Genomic DNA, 19,754 nt, shown 5'->3' with positions numbered 1-19,754 from the left:
TCAGCATATTAGAATGATTTCTGAAGGATCATGTGACACTGAAGACTGGAGTAATGATACTGAAAATTCAGCTTTGCATCAAAGGTATAAATTACTCTTTAAAACATATTAAAATTGTAAATATTTATAAAAAAAAAAATTCACAATATTACTGTATAACTTTTACTGCACATGAATAAATACAGACTTGATGACCATAACAGACTTCTTTCAAAAACATTAAATATTTATTCTAAACATTTGACCGATATATATATATATATATATATATATATATATATATATATATATATTCTCAAAAGAGCAATGCAATACTGTAGAATAAATATGTAATGTTTTTGAATATATATATACATGCTGTATATATATTCTCAAAAGAGCAATGCAATACTGTAAAATCTGCCATGTGCAAATTGCATGAATTATTCATACAGAAAGGACATGTCTTCTCTTCTTCTCTATTAAGGATTTTTTGGGGGGGTCGTAGGGTTTGATTAAATGTGTTCATTTTTAGTCTCTGCAATTTTATTTTTATAATAAATCACACAGAATTAGCGAGTTGAATTGAAAGCCTTAATTAAAACACAAACTTTACGATGGTGGATACTCACTGGCTGCTATTACTCTCACACAAAATATTGCCAAAAGTATCGTGAAATAAGAGGGGGTCAGGTGGGGCACAGACTCCAAGCTAAGATGTTATTAGATGCTGGAGGGAAGCTGTTTGCATCACTTCCTCTGAGTTGAAGCAGGCCACGGGTCTCTGGATCAGAGACTGGGATTTGAATCTCAAGGGTGTAATATTCTCAGTCTAGTGGTCAGCTTGAGCTGTGAAACCGCTTACAGACTTCAGGCCAAACTGCATCCTGTCATCTCTGACATCACTGAATTGTTAATCAGAGGCTCAGTTCTTCCTCCCCATAAGGGAGCTTTGCTAAATTACTTTACAGTGAGAAATAATCTCGCAGGTCAAGGAAATAATGAAACTGTGGTCTAAGCTGCTAGTTTTCATCAACTTTTCACTTTTTTTCCTGTCATGGTGAGGATTTTCTTTGACTTCTATTATTTTTATGCTGAACTAATGATATTTTCTGTTCCCTAACTCGATTTCCATTAACATGAGATTTAGTGTTTATTAGGCTTTTTTTTTTCCTCGAGGGGACCATTGGCTGATCTCTACAATTTAAATAACTCAAGTTTTTACCATCCATTTGGACCCCACCAAAACCTGACTAACACAAACATTTCCTTCACTAAATGAGGACATACAATAGATTTCTTATGTTTTTATATAAAGCTAATTATAATTTTTATTTAGCTTTTGTCAGATATAGCTCACTTTTGGAAATTTTGTTCCCAAACTAGTCACCTCTGAATGCACAACATCAGCTGAATTTTGGCAGATTTTTTTGGAAATGTTGTTTGTTTGTTTGTTTGGAATTAATATCTGAAAAATAAAAATTTAAATCTGTTCAGCAAGTATGCATTAAATTAATCAAAAGACAAAGTGAAGATTTTTTACATTGTTTTCCCCCAAAATTGTAAATAAATGCCATACTTTTGAACTTTCTATTCATCAAATAATCCTAAAAAAAAATATTAGTATTAAAAATAATAATATTTATACATTAGTTTCCATAAAACTATTAAGAAGCACAACCATTTTCAACATTTCTAATAATAAGAGATGTTATGAGAAGTTAAATATTTCACCTCTAATGATGGGACATGTTGTATAATTTGCCTCTTTTTGGCATATTTTCTGAAAATCTTCTTAAAGATACATTGAAGACTTGAACACTCATCATAGGAGCAACGCAAAATTACAAAATCAGTCATGTACAATTTTCTCATGCTGCACCATAATACTGTTTTGAAAAGCTGCAGCACCTGACGGCCTCATACAAACACACACAAAAAATATTTCTCTACTCAAAAAATATTGCATTTACTCTGAAACAAAATAGCACAACCTCTCTCCACCAAAATGTACACCAATAAAAATCGCTCCAAGGCTTCCTGTGGGACGGCAGCGCTAAGCTACATATTTACGAGGGCTGCCATGTCCAGGGACCATGGATGCAGTCAAGCCAAGCCAGGAGATTCACCTCATAGCCAGGGCTCCCTAAATCACGGCTGCAGGTCTAGGTAACAAGTATCACCGGACCGCTACTGCCCACCTGACTGCACACCCCTCAGACACATACAGTAGGAACCAGAACGCTCATGCTTCCTACAAGGGCGACTAGCAAATGTAATTGAGAGTTCAGCTTGACAGTTTGAAAAATGAATCGCATGAACTTTTCAAGGGGATGGTATTCCTAAGCAGTGCTCATTGCAAGATTGAATACCCTGACAGTCCATACATTCAAATCACGTTTGTCTTTGCAGACAGGCTAATACACTTTAGGTTTGGTGTCTGGCTGCAAGCCAAGGACCTATAGAACATGCGTCTCATGAGAGAAGCCATTACCAACCGATGGGATCCAGAAAGACTGAACGAACGTCTTCAGCCTGAGGTTCCTGAGGTTACATTAATGTACTGTATGTGTTAACATGATGTCTGAAACCTCAACTCTTCAGTGTTGGTAACAAATGTGTTTGAGGCAGCTTGACCTTATTCATTTTTAAGAGGGTAATTGAAGTTGAAAGGCTTCGCCATCGCCAGTGAGTATTAGGTGAAGCCCTGGTGTTGAAGATTTTTGGAAAATATCCAAATAAAAGGCAAATTATAAAACACATCCAATCATTAAAGGTGAAACTTGTACAAATTGCTTGATTATAGTAGCTTTAAACTGGAATAAGAAAAATTCGAACTAATTATTTCTTATTTAAAGGAGTTGTTCAGCCAAAAAATGAAAATGTCATCCCAAATCCTCATGATTTTCTAGTAGTTTAGCAGAATGTTCATGCTGCTCTTTTCCATACAATGAATGCATATAGTAACCAAAAGCTGAACATAAGACCTTATTAAAGTTCATACAGTCATAAATATGACTTGTGCAGTATATTAAGAGTCTTCTGAATTCATACAATAGTTTCATGTGAGGAAGAGACCGAAGTTATTATTAATTGAAAATTGTATTTTCCACCATAGCTCTCAAATCTCATTTTTACTTCAGCATATTCATTGCCGTGTTGTATTCAGTCATTGTAACTTATTTAAATTGAGGTCTGTTCCTTACACAAAGCTATTGTCTGACTTCAAAAAAATATGAATAATCGATTCAAAAATAATCAATTAAAATTATGAATGAGCTTTTATTTTTATATTTTCGTTTGAATTTTGTTTACTTTTTAGTAATTTTGAGGTGCTTTTGACATTCTGTTTTTTTAGTATTTATATTTAGCTTTATTTTATTTTTTCAGTTTTAATTTGATTCATTTTAGTACTTTCCTCATTTAGTTATCAATACATCGTTTTTCATTTTTTAAGTTTTTCATCAAATATTTATATTTTATTTCAGTTTATTTAAATTAACGAAAACATTTTTTAATAGTTTTAGTGAATATAACACATAGGCCATTAAATTGCTTTTAATTTTCATTGTATGAAAAAGAACACTTTCTTTTTATTTTTGTGTTCTATGGTTGAAGTGGTTCAAAACAACATGAGGGTGAGTAAACGATGACAGAATTTACATTTTGGGGGAAACTAACCTTTTGCACAGCAAGATTTCATGAACCATGAATTCTTGGATGCGAATGCGCTCCTCATAGGCATCAATAAACTACTGAGGCATGTTTCTGAATGCATGTTACATTACTCCCCTATTTAAAGTGTAATGTATGACTGTTCCAAACACATCCTGCCCAGTGGGAGACATATTGTGTCCTCAGGGATGACTGGCTTTCTCTGTCTGTCATCCCCTTTAAATACATTATTTCCCATCTGTGAATTTGTTACATTGTGATGGATGACGTTGAGCAGACAACCATTTCACTCTGTAGTCAACAAACATTACTGATGATTAGATCTTCACGCACTGATTTATGTAGCGGCATATTATCATTCTGACAAGTGATGACACACAACTTCTGATGTCTTCGCTGCAAACCATTTCCATTTAATTCGTGAAAAAATGCCCAGTGGCCAAACGGCGGGTGGCTTTGTGTACTCTAGGCTGTGCCAGGCCATTTTCTTTGTTTGATGACCATCAAAGACAAAGAGGCTGGTTCGGATAACAATCTAAGAGCTTCCACACAGTAAATAAAAGTAAAGAGCAGTGGAAATATTGATCTAGAGAAAACATAGAGCTAAGCATCAGGGCATTTCCATCAACCAAACCACACTGTTCATTTCGGCATTAGAAAAAGAGTTAGAGAATGACATAACAGAGAAGACAGAATGAATCATTTGGGGTGAAAATAACTTTGTACTACCATCATAATTCACAACTGAACACATCATGGCTTTGTAGTTGTGCTTGGGTGTTTTGGGTCTCATGAATTCGAGTAACCATATAGAAACACCCTAGCAACATATGAACTGGAAATAAGTTATAAGGATAATATCAAATAAGAACTGCAATTTCGCTTCAGTATATGTGTACATTCTGCATAACTGTGCATGATTTGTTTTACTTTATATAGGCAATTAGCTTGTGTATGGCAGGATATTGTGTTCCTGTTTTCTTAATCAGGACAACTCTCAGAACAATTTTAGAATGTGATGGATATGGCAATGTTTTTTTATTTGTTCTTGGTGGAAAAGATCTACTATGCACACTGCTGCAGCAGAGAAAGTTATTTGATACTGGCAATAGACTTGCTCCAGTGAGCATTTAATATATGCTGTTGCTGCTGCATAAATATCTAGACAGGTGGTGCTGGGGGAGGTGGAGGGTATCAGATTAACTTTTATATTTTAAATATACTGTTTATCAACTGGACAGTGATTTTTTCTCACTGTTATTTCTGTTAAATTGTTAAATAAACGACACAAACGACTGTAACTGGTCAATTCTGCTTCCGGTAAACCTAAAAGTAAAATGGTAAAATGAAAAAAAGTGCTTTCTGAGCGCTTTTATATGTTGCTTCAGCAGTACACTAGGAAAATGTCATTATTGTTATCATACACAGTGAAGAGTTAAAATAGAAGAATGATTATCGTTTCAACAATCAAAAATCTTTTAAAATTATTTTAAGTTTCATTATTAAAGATAAGCAGACATTAACTTAGAAGTTCCTATGCAGAGAGTGCATGCAATGCACAGTTAAGCACATTTTCTGCAGTTTTAATGTTTTTTGACATGGACTGTAAGCACAAGAGGTCTTGCAGTATATCACATCAGCTCCTTTTATCTCTTTATGTCTTTTATTTTTGTCATCCTCAGACAGTTTATCTGCTCCGCTCAATGTGACCATCAAAGCACTGGAGGGGAACTCAGCGATAGTTACATGGGACATTCTGGAGGGAGACCCAGTCATTGGGTTCGCCATCACCCAGCAGGTATTGAACCAGTTTATGGTCAATTTCGAGTCCTTACATGTGCAAAACACAGCAAAATCACCTCATAACTCAAGTTTGATGAGGTAATATCATGGAGGAATGCCTGTGTAAGCATGTTGATTATGTGTCAATGTAGACTGGGCTGCTTTCTCTTCGAGGGCACATGCTGTTGATATTTTAGGTGGCCTTGAGCTTTCTGTAAATGTTTTATGCATGCATGCATTAGTTTGTGTGTGTGTGTAAGCAGATTTGAGGAAAGCAGTCACTGTGGAGACCTCCGTAATAAGGACTGCAGTGACCATCTGCTGGAGTACAAAGCCATTACAGCTTGTCACCAAACTGAGCGAGACAGAGTTTCTGCAGTGTGCATGAATATGTGTGTGTGTGTGTGTGTGTGTGTGTGTTAACTGTTTATCTCCTCATGAATTTCTTATCACAAGTATGGTGGGAATTCACTAAGAATGAATTGGGTCAATAGCACTTTTTATTAGTGCACGCTGTAAATCTTATCTGACAAAGACATTATTACAGTCAATATGTGAAACTTATTTTACTTTTATAAGAAGATGCATTTGAGTGAAACATGTCGGATGGGTGGATCTTGTACTAATACTTTCGATACTGATGTTGTTTATTAGTGTGTTGGTTTTTTGTAGTTTTTATTATTTTTATTTCAGTCTTAGTTTTAATTAATTTAGTACATCAGGTTAAACTAAATGAAACTGGGAAATGTTGCTTATTTCAGCTATTGTTTATTTTATTTAAAAAAATAAAATTTTTATGGTTGTAGTTGTAGTTATTATAACCCTGCTTTGAAGTGGGGGTGAACAGTATTATCAAATTACACTGGATATGAACTATTTATCCTTTCTCTCATTTTTTTTTTTTTTTTTTTGATGCATGCACAAACATGCACAAACAGAGTAGAGAGAAAAACGAAAGAGAAACAATATCTAAAGACTCATGAGGTATTTGTTATGTTGGTTTTCATGGGGATGTCATTTGCAATTTATTTATTTGAAGTTATTAAAAGCATAGAACATAAAAGTGATTGTTCTGGAATTGGTTTTAATAATAAATGAGAGATTTAAATAATAAGCAATAATATATATATACCAGTAGCTAATTTGCAGTATTGGTCAAATTAAATATTAAATATTAAATTAAATATTAATGGCTATAATTACCCTTTTTATCTTTCCAAAAAAATTAAATAAATAAATTGATAAAAATGGATCATTGAATATGGAAAGGGAGAGAAAAAGAAGAGAAACAGAAGAGTGACATCAACCAAAGAGGAAAGTTGTTGAATATTACATACTGATTATTACAGATATATCATGCACTGATGAATTGTTTGCAATTAGAACAGGAACATGTATTAAGTAATTAAATAGGAAGGATTTTGATTTCATGTTGTGGCATCAACCACATTTCTTCTTAGATTATTTGCGTTCTCAATCTCAGATTTTTATTCATTTTGATGTTCATAGAAAAAGGACGTTCGTATGCTGCGATTCATCCAGGAAGTGAACACCACCACTCGTTCATGTGCATTATGGGACTTGGAGGAAGACACAGAGTACATTGTCCATGTGCAGTCCATTAGCATGAGCGGCACAAGCCCCCTTAGTGAACCTGTTTTGTTCCGCACTCCCAAAGAGTCAGAGAAACTGGCCTCCAAAAGTCCAGGTAAGCCAGCACTAACAAACAACTACCATTTGAAGTACTTCAGAGTACCATTTCGGAAATGGAAATAATCCATGTCCTGCAATTGCAACTTTATTTAGCATATACAATGTAATTTTTTGCAATTTTGACATTATATCTTGCAGCTGTGACAAGAGGGGCTAGCAGGATCATAATAAAATATAAAATTTAAAAGCATAGTTCACCCAAAAATGTAAATTCACTCATAATTTACTCATTGATATGTCAGTCCAAACCTGTATGACTGTCTTTCCTGTTAATGGAAAACAAAGGAATATGCTGGTGATTCTTTTCAGTATAATGACAGTGAATGAGGACTGGGGCTGTTGAGCTGCAAAAAAGCAAAACGCTCTATAACAGTGTCATACAATTAGTATATATGCCTTGTGCACTATATTCCAAGTCTTCTGAAGCCATACGATAGCTTTGTGTTATGAACAGATTGAAGCTTACATTTAGCACTACTCATTTAGCAGATGCTTTTATGAAAGTGACTTACAAATAGGGAATGAAACAAAGCGATTCACGCTAAGGGGGCAATAATATGATAAGTGCTGGAATAAGGAGTACAGGCACTGAGTACTAAGATGAAATTTACTGCATTATTAACTGAAATATTTGACTTCAGCTATGGTTCTGTATGAGATGTTGTTATGTCTGACTCACGAGCAGATTCTTCTTTGAAGTGAGATCTTTCAGTGAATAGATGGACCAAGTTCACAAACCAGGTCTGAATGATTCATAGTTTACAAATGTATGGACCCCATTTATGATTTTTATGGTGCTTTTTGAAGCTTGAAGTCCCCGAGATCTATTTCATGCAAATGCATGGAACTAATAGGCCTATTTTATTAAATTTTTTAAACTTCCCTTTATGTTACAAGAACCAAAGTCATACATTTTTAGAATGACATGAATTATGACAAAATTTTGATTTTAGGATAAATCAGACATTAGATTCAGATTCTGGGACTTATTATATGCAGAGATACAATGCTGATAAAACACATTCATGGTGCAAGATTTGTACAGTTTAAAAAAATAGATTCATTTGAAAGATGACTAACAGTCAAATCACTTCCGTAAAGGGAAAAAAAACACAGCGGGGAAGTGGTTATACAACCGCTCTAAAAATGGTGTTGTGTCATAATCCAGGGCATAAAGTGTTCACTTTTGTGCGTTTTCCCATTAATTTTTCTGTTACTAGGAGCTTGTCTTATCTAGAGCAACACACAATACAGTCAATTTTTCTGTTGTATAATCCATTTCGATGACCTACTTACTTGGACAAACATCTGCTGGGGAGGTTTATGTTCCAGAAATGCTTGCCATTTTGTGGGTGAGCGTCAGTCTTTGGCACTGGACCGTGCTGATGACATTTGTTGTCAAACTCTCAGCCATGCAGGTTAGAGTCGGGCAGGATCCACATGGGAGTTTTCACGGAGGTGTAACCTCAGACATCAGTGAAATGTCAAATGATGATACCTCTTCATCCCTCACATCCAAGCTTTTGAAGAACAGTGAACCATGATTTCATTTCAGGGAATTTTACTTACAAAAAATGTGAAAAATAAGTAATACATTTAGTGCACATCTCATTTGCTATCATAAAATTATGTATACTACTATTCAAATGTTTAGGATCAGGAAGATTTCTTATTTTCATAAAGGATTCATTTATTTGATCAAAAAATATAGTAAAAAAACTACATTAACTGTTTTCTATTTGAAAATATTGTAAAATGTAATTTATTCTTGTGATGTCAAGTTGATTTTCAGCGTCATTACGCCAGTCTTCAGTGTCACATGATCCTTCAGAAATCATTCGAATATGCTGATTTGGTGCTCAATAAATATTTCTTATTATCATTCATTTTAAAAACAGTGTTGCTGCTTTATATTTTTGTGGAAACCATAATGGCATTTTTTCAGGATAAATAGTTCAAAAGAATGGCATTTAATGTGAAACATTTTGTAACATTATAAATGTCTTTATTACCAGTTGATCTTGATCAATTTAATGTATCCTCAGTGAATAAAAAGTATGTATTTCTTAAAGGGGTCCTGTTATGCTCTTTTACAAAGTCTTGATTTTGTTTTGGGGTGTACTAGAACATGCTCTCATACTTTACATACATTTCTTATATAAACTTACATAAACTTCACATAATTTACATGATTAAAATACCTTTCTCCCCAGCCTGGCACAAACAGCTTGATTAGTTCTGGGTTTGATGAAGTTCTGGGTTTGATGCCCGCCTTCCGAAAAACGAAATGTGTTGTGATTGGTTAGCTGTCCCAGTGCGTTGTGATTGGCGAACAGCTTAGATGGTGTTTCAGTACTGCCCCGCCCCTTGCCAAAGCAGCAAGTTCATCAATATTGCTATATCAATTCAGACCTCGAGAATATTGAGGATCAGGCAGAACCTTTGCACGCACGGATATTGCAAGACATATTAAAGTGGTAATGTTATTGTTGTTTTTATGGGGGCTAAATCACGTTTTAGATAGGATGTCAGCAACAGCTTAAAAATAACTGCATTTACTATGTACAGATAAGTGCAACGGTAATATGTATTATGTTTATTGTTCTTTAATTCAACTAAGCCTTCTCCCCACCCGCCAACCATTTGAATTTCCCGTAGGCGGGATTTATTTTAATGATATTCTAATGGGCTGCTTTGTGATATCACAAATACAGGAAAACAACTTTGTAGTCCAAACTAGTTGTAGTTCTGGAAAAGTTTTTTTTTTTTTTTTTAAAGAACGAAATATCTCCCTTTGGAGTGGACTTTGAGATTTGTAACTTTGTAGATATTTTTATGCCCAAACATACACACTACACATTGACTAAAATTCAAAAAGTGAAAAAGCATAATAGGACCCCTTTAAAAAAAAAATCACACTGACCCAAACTTTTGAATGGTAGTATATAACAACATATTTGCTATGTTCTCTAGATACTGATTTCGGTATTTTTTTTTAAATGAAAAACAATCCTATTGATCAACTATTAAACAACATTTCATAGGTTTATGTCACTAAAACTAAACAAAACAAACAAACAAAAATATATATATATACACAATATTATATTAAAATAGTGTTAAACATTATAATATAATATACAGTGGGGCCAAAAAAACAAAACAAAATCTATTTTAAACCCTAAGCCTAATGAAAACTAATGAAAAGTTAAATAAATAAATAAAATGAAATATACATATACATTTTTTTTTAAATGTGAATAAAATGAAGACTAAAAGAATTTCAAATCACATAAGCCAATATTTTATTCACAATAGAACATAGATTACATAACAAATGTTTAAACTGATAAATGTTACAATTTTATGCACAAAATGAGCTCATTTCAAATTTGATGCTTGCTACAGGTCTCAAAATAGTTGGGACGGGGGCATGTTTACCATGGTGTAGCATCTCCTCTTCTTTTCAGAACAGTTTGAAGACGTCTGGGCATCGAAGTTATGAGTTTCTGGAGTTTTGGTTTTGGAATTTGGTCCCATTCTTGCCTGATATAGGTTTCCAGCTGATGAAGAGATTGTGGTCATCTTTGATGTATTTTTCCTTTAATGATGCGCCAAATGTTCTCTATAGGTGAAAGATCTGGACTGCAGGCAGGACAATTCAGCACCTGAACTCTTCTACTACGGAGCCATGCTGTTGTAATAGCTGCAGTATGTGGTTTTGCAGTGTCCTGCTGAAATACACAAGGCCTTCCCTGTAATAGACGTCGTCTGGAGGGGAGCATATGTTGCTCTAAAACCTTTATATACCTTTCAGCATTCACAGTGCCTTCCAAAACATGCAAGCTGCTCATACAGTATGCATTTATGCACCCCCATACCATCAGAGATGCTGGCTTTTGAACTGAATGTTGATAACACGCTGGAAGGTATCCCTCCTCTTTAGCCCGGAGGACATGGCATCCGTGATTTTCAACAAGGATGTAAAATTTGGACTCGTCTGACCATATAACACTTTTCCACGATGGTGCTTCTGGACCATGTTCATATATGGCGTCCTTTTTGCATGATAAAGCTTTAGTTGGCATCTGCAGATGGCATGGCAGATTGTGTTTACCGACAGTGGTTTCTGGAAGTATTCCTGGGCCCATTTAGTAATGTCAATGGCAGAATCATGCCGATGAGTGATGCAGTGTCGTCTGAGGGCCCAAAGACCACGGGCATCCAACAAAGGTCTTCGGCCTTGTCCCTTACACACAGAGATTTCTCCAGTTTCTCTGAATCTTTTGATGATGTTATGCACTGTAGATGATGAGATTTGCAAAGCCTTTGCAATTTAATGTTGAGGAACGTTGTTTTTAAAGTATTCCACAATCTTTTTACGCACTCTTTCACAGATTAGAGAGCCTCTGCCCATCTTTACTTCTGAGAGACTCTGCCTCTCTAAAACATCCCTTTTATAGCTAATCATGTTACAGACCTGATGCCAATTAACTTAATTAGTTGCTAGATGTTCTCTCAGCTGAATCTTTTCAAAATTTCTTGCTTTTTCAGCCCTTTGTTGCCCCTGTGCCAACTTTTTTGAGACCTGTAGCAGGCATCAAATTTGAAATGAGCTCATTTAGTGGATAAAAGTGTACAATTTCTCAGTTTAAACATTTGTTATGTTCTCTATTTTTTCTCTGATTTGAAAGTCCTTTAGTTTTCATTTTATTCATATGTATATGTATATGTATATGTATATGTATATATATATATATATATATATATATATATATATATTCTGAACTATTTCTAAGTCAGAAGTTCTTGTTTACATTATTTTACCAATAAAATAAATAAATAAATACAATTTAAATTAATAAAAAAAGAATCAAGTAGTTACAATATGTCTGTTTTTCACATTGTAATAGAAGCATTTTTGCAAGTTTTGAATATTAACAAATTGACAACTTGACCAAATTACAAACTGACCTGTTTGATCAAGTTATTGTAATTAAAGCACACTCTTCATTAAGGTATAAAGCTCTCTTTTTCCGTATCTATCTAAAATCTGTTAACTTTGCTCTAATGTCATTTGTGATGGATCAGGGTAGAAATGTGCTTGAGCGCAGCAGAGAGTGGTTTACGGATGGCTAACTCTTAGCTGACGCATGTGTCAGTTAGATAGCAGGAGCATTTACAAAAAAACAGTTTAATCATCAGGCATTAGTGCTCACGTTACACTCTAATTAATCAAGCGAGCACCATTACACTTCACTAAATACCAGAGCGGCTAATAAACACAGACAGTTAATCTTTCTCTCCGCGGGCCTCCCCTCTTCATCGCTTCAGGGTGGCTTCATGTTGTTTTCTTACTGGACTCATGACATGTATTGATGTCGATGGTGAGCTGAAAAATGCCCCAACTTTTCCCCTGCACTCAAACGCCTGAGACATCCAGTAACATTTCAGTTTCACCTGAAGGGTATCGACGTTTTCTTCAGAGAAAGAAGAGGCGCACAAAGAGACGAGTGTAACTTCTCCCAGTCATTACAAAACGCACATTTCTGCTCCTTCAGATAAGCAGGATGCCGAAGAACTTCGCTTTTCCCTCTGCGGTTAATCAGTGAACACAGACCAGAGCGCTGCGTAGTTTCTTTTAACTAACAAGGCCTTAATTACTAGACGCTTTCAATCTCCAGACAAGAAAGTGACCCCTGAGGTCTCGTCCCAGTGAGAGGAGAGCTCAACCCTGAAGTGATCCTCTAGCATGGCTTCTGATGAGATCCCACTTTGGTTTGGCTGGAAGCAGCCAGTTTGATGAAAATGATGACGGTTTGGTCATATCTGAGCCAGAGAAGAATGTTTGCTTTAGGCTTTATATCCTCTTGAGGCTAATTAAAGAATTAATTAGATATTCGAAGGTGGCCTTAGTTCTTTGAATAATTCTTCTGTGGTTTGCATGTTGTCACAGTGCCTGAGGTTTGATAACTGCAGAGCTGTGCATGTTTTTGCGAATGAACTGTGGTTGTTTGAATTCACACAGATGAAGTGACCATGGAGGAGGTTGGCCAGGCCGCCCAGCTCAGGGCTGGAGAGCTCATTATCATTGTGGTGGTTCTCGTCATGTGGGCAGGTAAGAACGTGAGCAGTTTGTTGTTGAGAATCATCTTACTGTTGCAACTTTGGCTACATTCACACAAATGTATTTCCACATTTCAAAGTCACCTAGATTCAATTTGAAAATGTCAGATTGAGTGAGATTTCTTCTGTTCACACTTGCTGTAGAATACAATATTTCTAAATCACAAAAGTTTATAGGTTTTAAAAGATTTATAATGAAGTTTATTTTTAAAGTTTCAGTAATATATAAATTAATATATTTACATTATATACATATATAATTAAAATATATATTAATATAAAAATTAATATATGAATAATTACTTATATATATATATACACATATATATATATATATATATATATACTGCGTGTGTGTCATATCATTTAATATGAAAAACATGTGAAGGTCTTAGAATCCATACTATAGAATACATTCAGAAAACTTCTTGTAAAACTTTTGCGACTTCTTTACAATTTTAGAATAAAGTTTATTAATTTTTTGAATATATTTGATATACTGTATAAAAGGATTTTGGGTTTTTAGGAGAAAATACTTCAGTTTTTCTACTTCAAAATTTCACATTTAATTCATTGTGTTACTTGCCATTTCTTTGCAATTGTTGCAGTGTCTTTGTGAAATTTACTAGCAATCTTTGAGTGAAAAATGCATTTCAAATCTAATTTCATTCATTCACTTTCTGTAATTTGATGCCATTTCTAACTCTTTGTATGTACAAATGCAAATGATGGCACACAGGAATTTAATAAAAATGTCATTAAGTTTTACTTATTTAGTTTTCAAGCTCTGTAGTCTGTGGTCATAAACCCTTCCTTTATTCTTGTAAAGCAGAGAAAAGACGAGAGAGTTTCTAATGTTATAATTGGGTCTTAGAGGCCTTCCTTATCTTTTTATTATCCACATCAAGCCTTTGAGAAGTCTAGAGAATAAATCATCAAACGGGACAGTGCTAGCACAATGTAAACTTAGGGCCGCAGCGCAGCTCATCATCCTGTTCTAGTCCGGCTATAATTGGTATGTTATTATTTTGGGCAGAATCATGGTGCAATCCATCAATACCTTTTTTTCTTTCCTTTTTTCGACAACGTCCCATCCATCACTACCACTCTACCATCCTGTCTTCAACTCTCTGAATCGTCGTGCTCTCTCTCACTCCTCATGCTTGTTTGTGCACAGGTGTGATAGCTCTGTTCTGCCGCCAGTATGACATCATCAAAGACAACGAGCCCAACAATAACAAGGACAAAGCCAAGAACTCGTCAGAGTGCAGTACCCCAGAGCACCCTACGGGGGGACTACTGCGCAGCAAGGTCTAATTACGCCTTCCCCTGTCGGCAATAATAGGCTTTAGCCTCAGGACAGGTATGTTCACTTGTTTATGTGCTTGCTTGACAGAATTGAAAATGCTAAAATATCACATGAGGTTTGATCTTTTGTTACTTGGTAGTTTTTAAGAAATGTTTTATTGTTTGCTTCTCTTATACAAACCATTTTACTCACCATTGATACACTGTAAAAAGTGATAAGTTGACTTAACTTAAAAAAATTGAGGAAACCCGTTAGCTTAAAATTATTAAGTAAATAATAATAAAAAAAAAAAAAGTTAAGTGAACTTGACAATTCACTTAACTGATGAAAATTATTTAAGTTAAGTCAACTTATCACTTTTTACAGTGTAGGATGTTATGGTTACAAACATGGGAAATGTTCATTAAATTAATTACAGTACTTGCAAGGCAGCACTGTATTAATGTTCCTCATTGTAGTTCAGGTTTGTTCAAAACCGTTAAAACAAAGTATTAAACTTCTGAAAGCCTGGACCGTCCAGACTCTATTTATCTAATGTCTTTGTTTGTTTTGTTTTTGTAAACTTTATACAGTACCTTTCGAATTGAATAATAAATATATATATATATATATATATATATATATTTAGATTTTAATGTACAATATTATTAAAAAATTTGGGGTCAGTAAGATTTTTATTTTTTTTTCAATAAATTAATACTTTTATTAAGCAAGGATGCATTAGACTAATTAAACGTGACAGTAAAGATATTCAAAATGTTACAAAATTATTGTTGTTTGTTTGGAGACTTTCTATTTATCAAAGAATCTTGAAAAAAATTGTATCACAATTTCCACAAAATATGAAGCACAACTGTTTTCAACATTGATAATAATAAATGTTTCTTAGCAAATCATCAAATTAGAATGATTTCTGAAGGATCATGTGACACTGAAGATTGGAACAATTAAATAAAGTAATATAGGAAGGAATAAATTGCATTTTATATTAAATATATTAAAATATATTATAAATTGTAATATGTCTGAATGTTACTGTTAATAATTTTAAAGTACTTGATCAAATAAATGCAGCCTTGGTGAGCATAAGAGACTTTTGTAAAAAAAAAAAAAAACAACTGACCCCAAAATTTTGAATGGTAGTTAATAATTCATCAGAAATTTATATTTTACATATTTTTTATATTATTATTATATTATATTATATTTATTATATTATAATTATCATACTTTATGATTCTTTTAGAATACATTTTGGATTAAAGTTTGAAAATGAACAATGAATTGTGATTTTTAGTTGGGTTTGTCTTCCTGGCATAATGATATGATACTCTAATAAGCATAAATGAACATATCACAAAAAAGGATCGATTAAATAGTTCATTTTTAATCATTTTAAAGAATTTGTAGCTATGCTTTTCAGTATTAAATGAATTAGAAGTATATTTACAATTGACATTTCTCTCACTTTGTTCACCATTTTGGATTTATTGGACTGCTCATCGCAATGCATTCTTGTCCACAAAGGATTGCCAATATAATTACGCTGCCTACCTTTCAGAACAGGCTTTGTGTCAATGGCAGATCCATGATGCCTTAAATTGCTGCCTAGGCAGTTCACTAGGTTTTGGAATATAGTGTGCCTATTGATTCCTGTGTGCAGCCAACTGACAATAAGAAGCACTTTTAGTGTCCTGCTGCACCCTAAAATTTGAACACTGTTCTTTTACTGCCTTGCAAGCAATAGTTATATCTCCTTGAGGAAATGGTGTCTAACTCTCATTTTGTTTTGTCTTCCCCAAAGTGCTCTGAGACATAACAAGTAAGCCATCAGATCACAAAGTTGTGAAGTCCTCCTCTCATCCTCAATCAAACGACCTTTTAGTATTCCCATCGACCAACATGAACTCTTTGGTGCTTGTCTGTTTGGCACACTGACACAAACTTGAGGACGAAATGGACAAGATGGTTCCAGAAATGGGAGCTTGAGCCGTTTGATGCGAGTTGTTGAATTTCGATCCACGGCTGCCTCAGCTGAAGGACTCAAACGCCGCTGTGAGCTGGAAAATCAGAGACGCCGCGCCACCAGGAGTGTCTTCGGCTCCTGTGTAGACTCACAGAGATAAGGAGAAACCTGCCACCCCGCATAAACCCCAAATAAACCAGGAAGGTGTGTTGTGAAAGAAGCAAGAGCATTTTTCCGAGCTCACCGTCATTATCAGCTCCGAACCAGGATCAGGTCTCTGACAGGGATGACATTACGATACTTCACTATCTCTCCATACTCGTCGCTATTTTGTGTATTCGGTTCCTTCTTTCTCACTTGTAGTTTCGATTTCTTTACTCCATTATTCTCCCTCCAGCAGCCAATCATGGACAGTCTGGCTAATTTGATGTGGTTTAATTGGTGCGGTGGGATCTTTCTTCTCAGCACTCTCGCTCTCAGGGCATTCAGGAAAACGATGGACCACATCGGCCGCGTCGCATTCACCTACCTGCGGCCCAATCACAGCGAACTGCACATCAGCCATTGACGATGAAGAGCTCCATATTATAATAGTGATAGAAAACGTATTTAACCGCTTGTGTGTCTCAAGTAAATCAACAGCTTGCTGTCTCTAATGAGCACATTAATGTACAGTGATGGTTATTTTGGTCCTCATATTACAATCATTAGTATATTGGTCACGAGTATGGCTATTAACCACTTTTATGTGCCACTATGAAATAGAGTTGGGTGCCTTTTTTCTACAGGCTTTTCTTTTAGATTTCTTTCCCTTTAAACAATTCAGTCTTAAAGTCGACATGAAATCAAAGCGGACCCTATTTACTTTCATACTACACCTTCCAAGTCTTATTGGGAGTGATTGTTCTGATTCTTCTTCCAGAGTTAAAAATAAGCTTTTTTGCAATCCATTCAATTCTTGATTGATAATCCCATCCTTTTTTTTTTTCTTACTGGTTCAGTATCATTTTTAAAGGTAGGGTAGGTGATTTCAGAGAGGCTAGCAATAGCAAGTTAGCTTTGAAAGCATAAGATCCCACCCTCCCTGCAAATCACTCTCCAAAGCCACACCTCCTCCAAAATACACGAACACAGACCAGAGGCTAAACAGCGACACGATGAGGGATGAATGCAGTGCTGTCAGATTAGCTCATGTCTCATTCAACGATGAGAAAACATTACAGCACAAAGCGCATAATATTACTATAACGCCTTCCATTCTCGCTCGCTCTGCAGTAGCGTAATGGACTGCACTGATGACAAATCATGTCTGTGCAAACAGGGTGTGCAAATACATGCGTTGACAGGCAGGTAAGATAGTCTATCATGCCCCGCAGACTGAGGGATATGATTAGACTAACATTTCATGGTCCTACACCTTCCACAGACGATACAAATACATATAAATACATTTAGATCACTTAACTTAATGATTGCTATCGGCATGTGAAGAGACTTTCAACCAGCATAACAAAAATGGTTTTGAATGAAATCACCTACCCTGCCTTTAACATCTAAATATGTCACATTTATATGTGTGTATATATATATATATATATATATATTATTATTATTTTTTTTTTTTTTCTCCTCTGGTACATGGCAGGTTGGAAAAAACAAGATATCAGCCACGAATTGAGAATTTGTTTCCACATTTAATTGAATCATGGTCACATTTTTCCTAAATTAAAACAAGTGCACAAATGAGTAAAACGTGGGAAATAATTCTTAATTATTGGCCATGATATCTGTTTTTTTTTTTTTTTTTCTCCAGCATTTTATATATGGGACTGCATGAATTGTACACACTTTTTTTGATAGTCATGGTTATTTGTTATTTTTCAAATTTATTAATTAATTTGAGCAATTTTTATATAAAATCACTTCTAATTTCTGTTGACAATTTAGTTGACAAAAATAGCAAAAGTTAAACCAAATATTCAAACATTTTATATATGATCATCAGATGATTACTTCACCGAATAGGAAGGGGTAAGTATATTAAACTGCTAGCAAAGCACTTCAGTTTACTTGTTTTCATTCAGCTGATCTGAATTAGATTTTTCTAAGATTTGTGTTCCTCAAAATAATTGTTAGTTCAATGGTAACATTCTGTGATGTTTTTTTTTTAATAATTTCCAGTCATTTTTAGGTAAAAAATTATCCATTCAACTATCATCATGATGCACATTTTTCATCTTTTTTTTTTTACCCACTATTGTAGAGAAAATTGTAAAAAAAAAGCTCTTTGTAAACAAACATTTTGTCAGTAATTTGGTTGACAAGATCACATTACAAAAATAAAAAAGGTTGTGAGCACATTTCATGTCGACTTTAAATTCCCTCTCATTAAGAAGCATAATTTACAAGAAGTGTTCTTTTTGACAATTCAAGTGAAATGTACAACCACACACCAAAAGTGATGTTGACTTAGCTTAAAAAAATTGAGGAAACCCGTTGCCTTAAAATTATTAAGTAAATAATAATAATAATAATAAAAAGTTAAGTGAACTTGACAATTCACTTAACTTACTTTTTTTATTATCATTTACTTAATCATTTTAAGGCAACGGGTTTCCTCAATTTTTTTTAAGTTAAGTCAACTTATCACTTTTTTACAGTGCAGGCGAGCAGTTTGACCACAAAATAGTCTTGACCGTTAGTGTACTGTCTGACGGGATAGTGTCCTTATCAGCTAAACCGTAGAAGTCCTCACATGTCAGGAATGAAGAATTGTGGTAATGCAGGTCAGAGGTCTAGAAAACATCGATTCCCTCAGCCGCTGGTCATTCGGGACTCCACACAATCTGAGTTCAGTTCGACATTGCAGCAGTTCGACTTTAATAAGGTTACAGACCGTATGCATTTCCCAAGGACATGTGTTAGACTGTTAGTATCTGATCTGAAGAACAAAACCTCCCATTAATCTCCAAACCAGTGTACACAATGAGCAGTGGAATTGAAATAGAGCAATCTCATTTTTCAAACACATATAAGAGTGTAAAAGTTAATACTTCTATATACTTTGAGTATAGAGTACTTCAGATTGGGTGGCCATTCATATTCAAAAGCCCTTATTGTGGGGATGGATTGCACCATTAATCAAGCGTGTTGAAAGGCACCTGAAGGAATCTCAGAACAATTAAACATCCCCACATCGGTGAC

General features: G+C 34.7%; 1 protein-coding gene across 3 annotated transcripts in view; it reads left to right on the top strand.

Moving 5' to 3' along the window:
• The window catches only part of fndc5b (fibronectin type III domain containing 5b), a 47,833-nt gene extending 28,839 nt beyond the window's left edge, over nucleotides 1–18,994 (top strand). For all 3 annotated transcript variants that reach the window (XM_058753738.1, XM_058753737.1, XM_058753739.1), the window contains 5 exons: nucleotides 5,337–5,452; nucleotides 6,946–7,144; nucleotides 13,178–13,267; nucleotides 14,453–14,638; nucleotides 16,389–18,994. In XM_058753738.1, coding sequence (XP_058609721.1) covers nucleotides 5,337–5,452; nucleotides 6,946–7,144; nucleotides 13,178–13,267; nucleotides 14,453–14,592 — 545 coding nt within the window. In that variant the 3' untranslated portion in view covers nucleotides 14,593–14,638; nucleotides 16,389–18,994. The remainder of the gene's footprint in view (nucleotides 1–5,336; nucleotides 5,453–6,945; nucleotides 7,145–13,177; nucleotides 13,268–14,452; nucleotides 14,639–16,388) is intronic.
• Nucleotides 18,995–19,754: the final 760 nt, after the last annotated feature.

Source organism: Onychostoma macrolepis, chromosome 19 (genome assembly GCF_012432095.1).
Source record: "Onychostoma macrolepis isolate SWU-2019 chromosome 19, ASM1243209v1, whole genome shotgun sequence".
NCBI lineage: Eukaryota > Metazoa > Chordata > Actinopteri > Cypriniformes > Cyprinidae > Onychostoma > Onychostoma macrolepis.
Note: the sequence above shows the minus strand (reverse complement) of the source record. Positions and strands in the feature narration are given on the sequence as shown.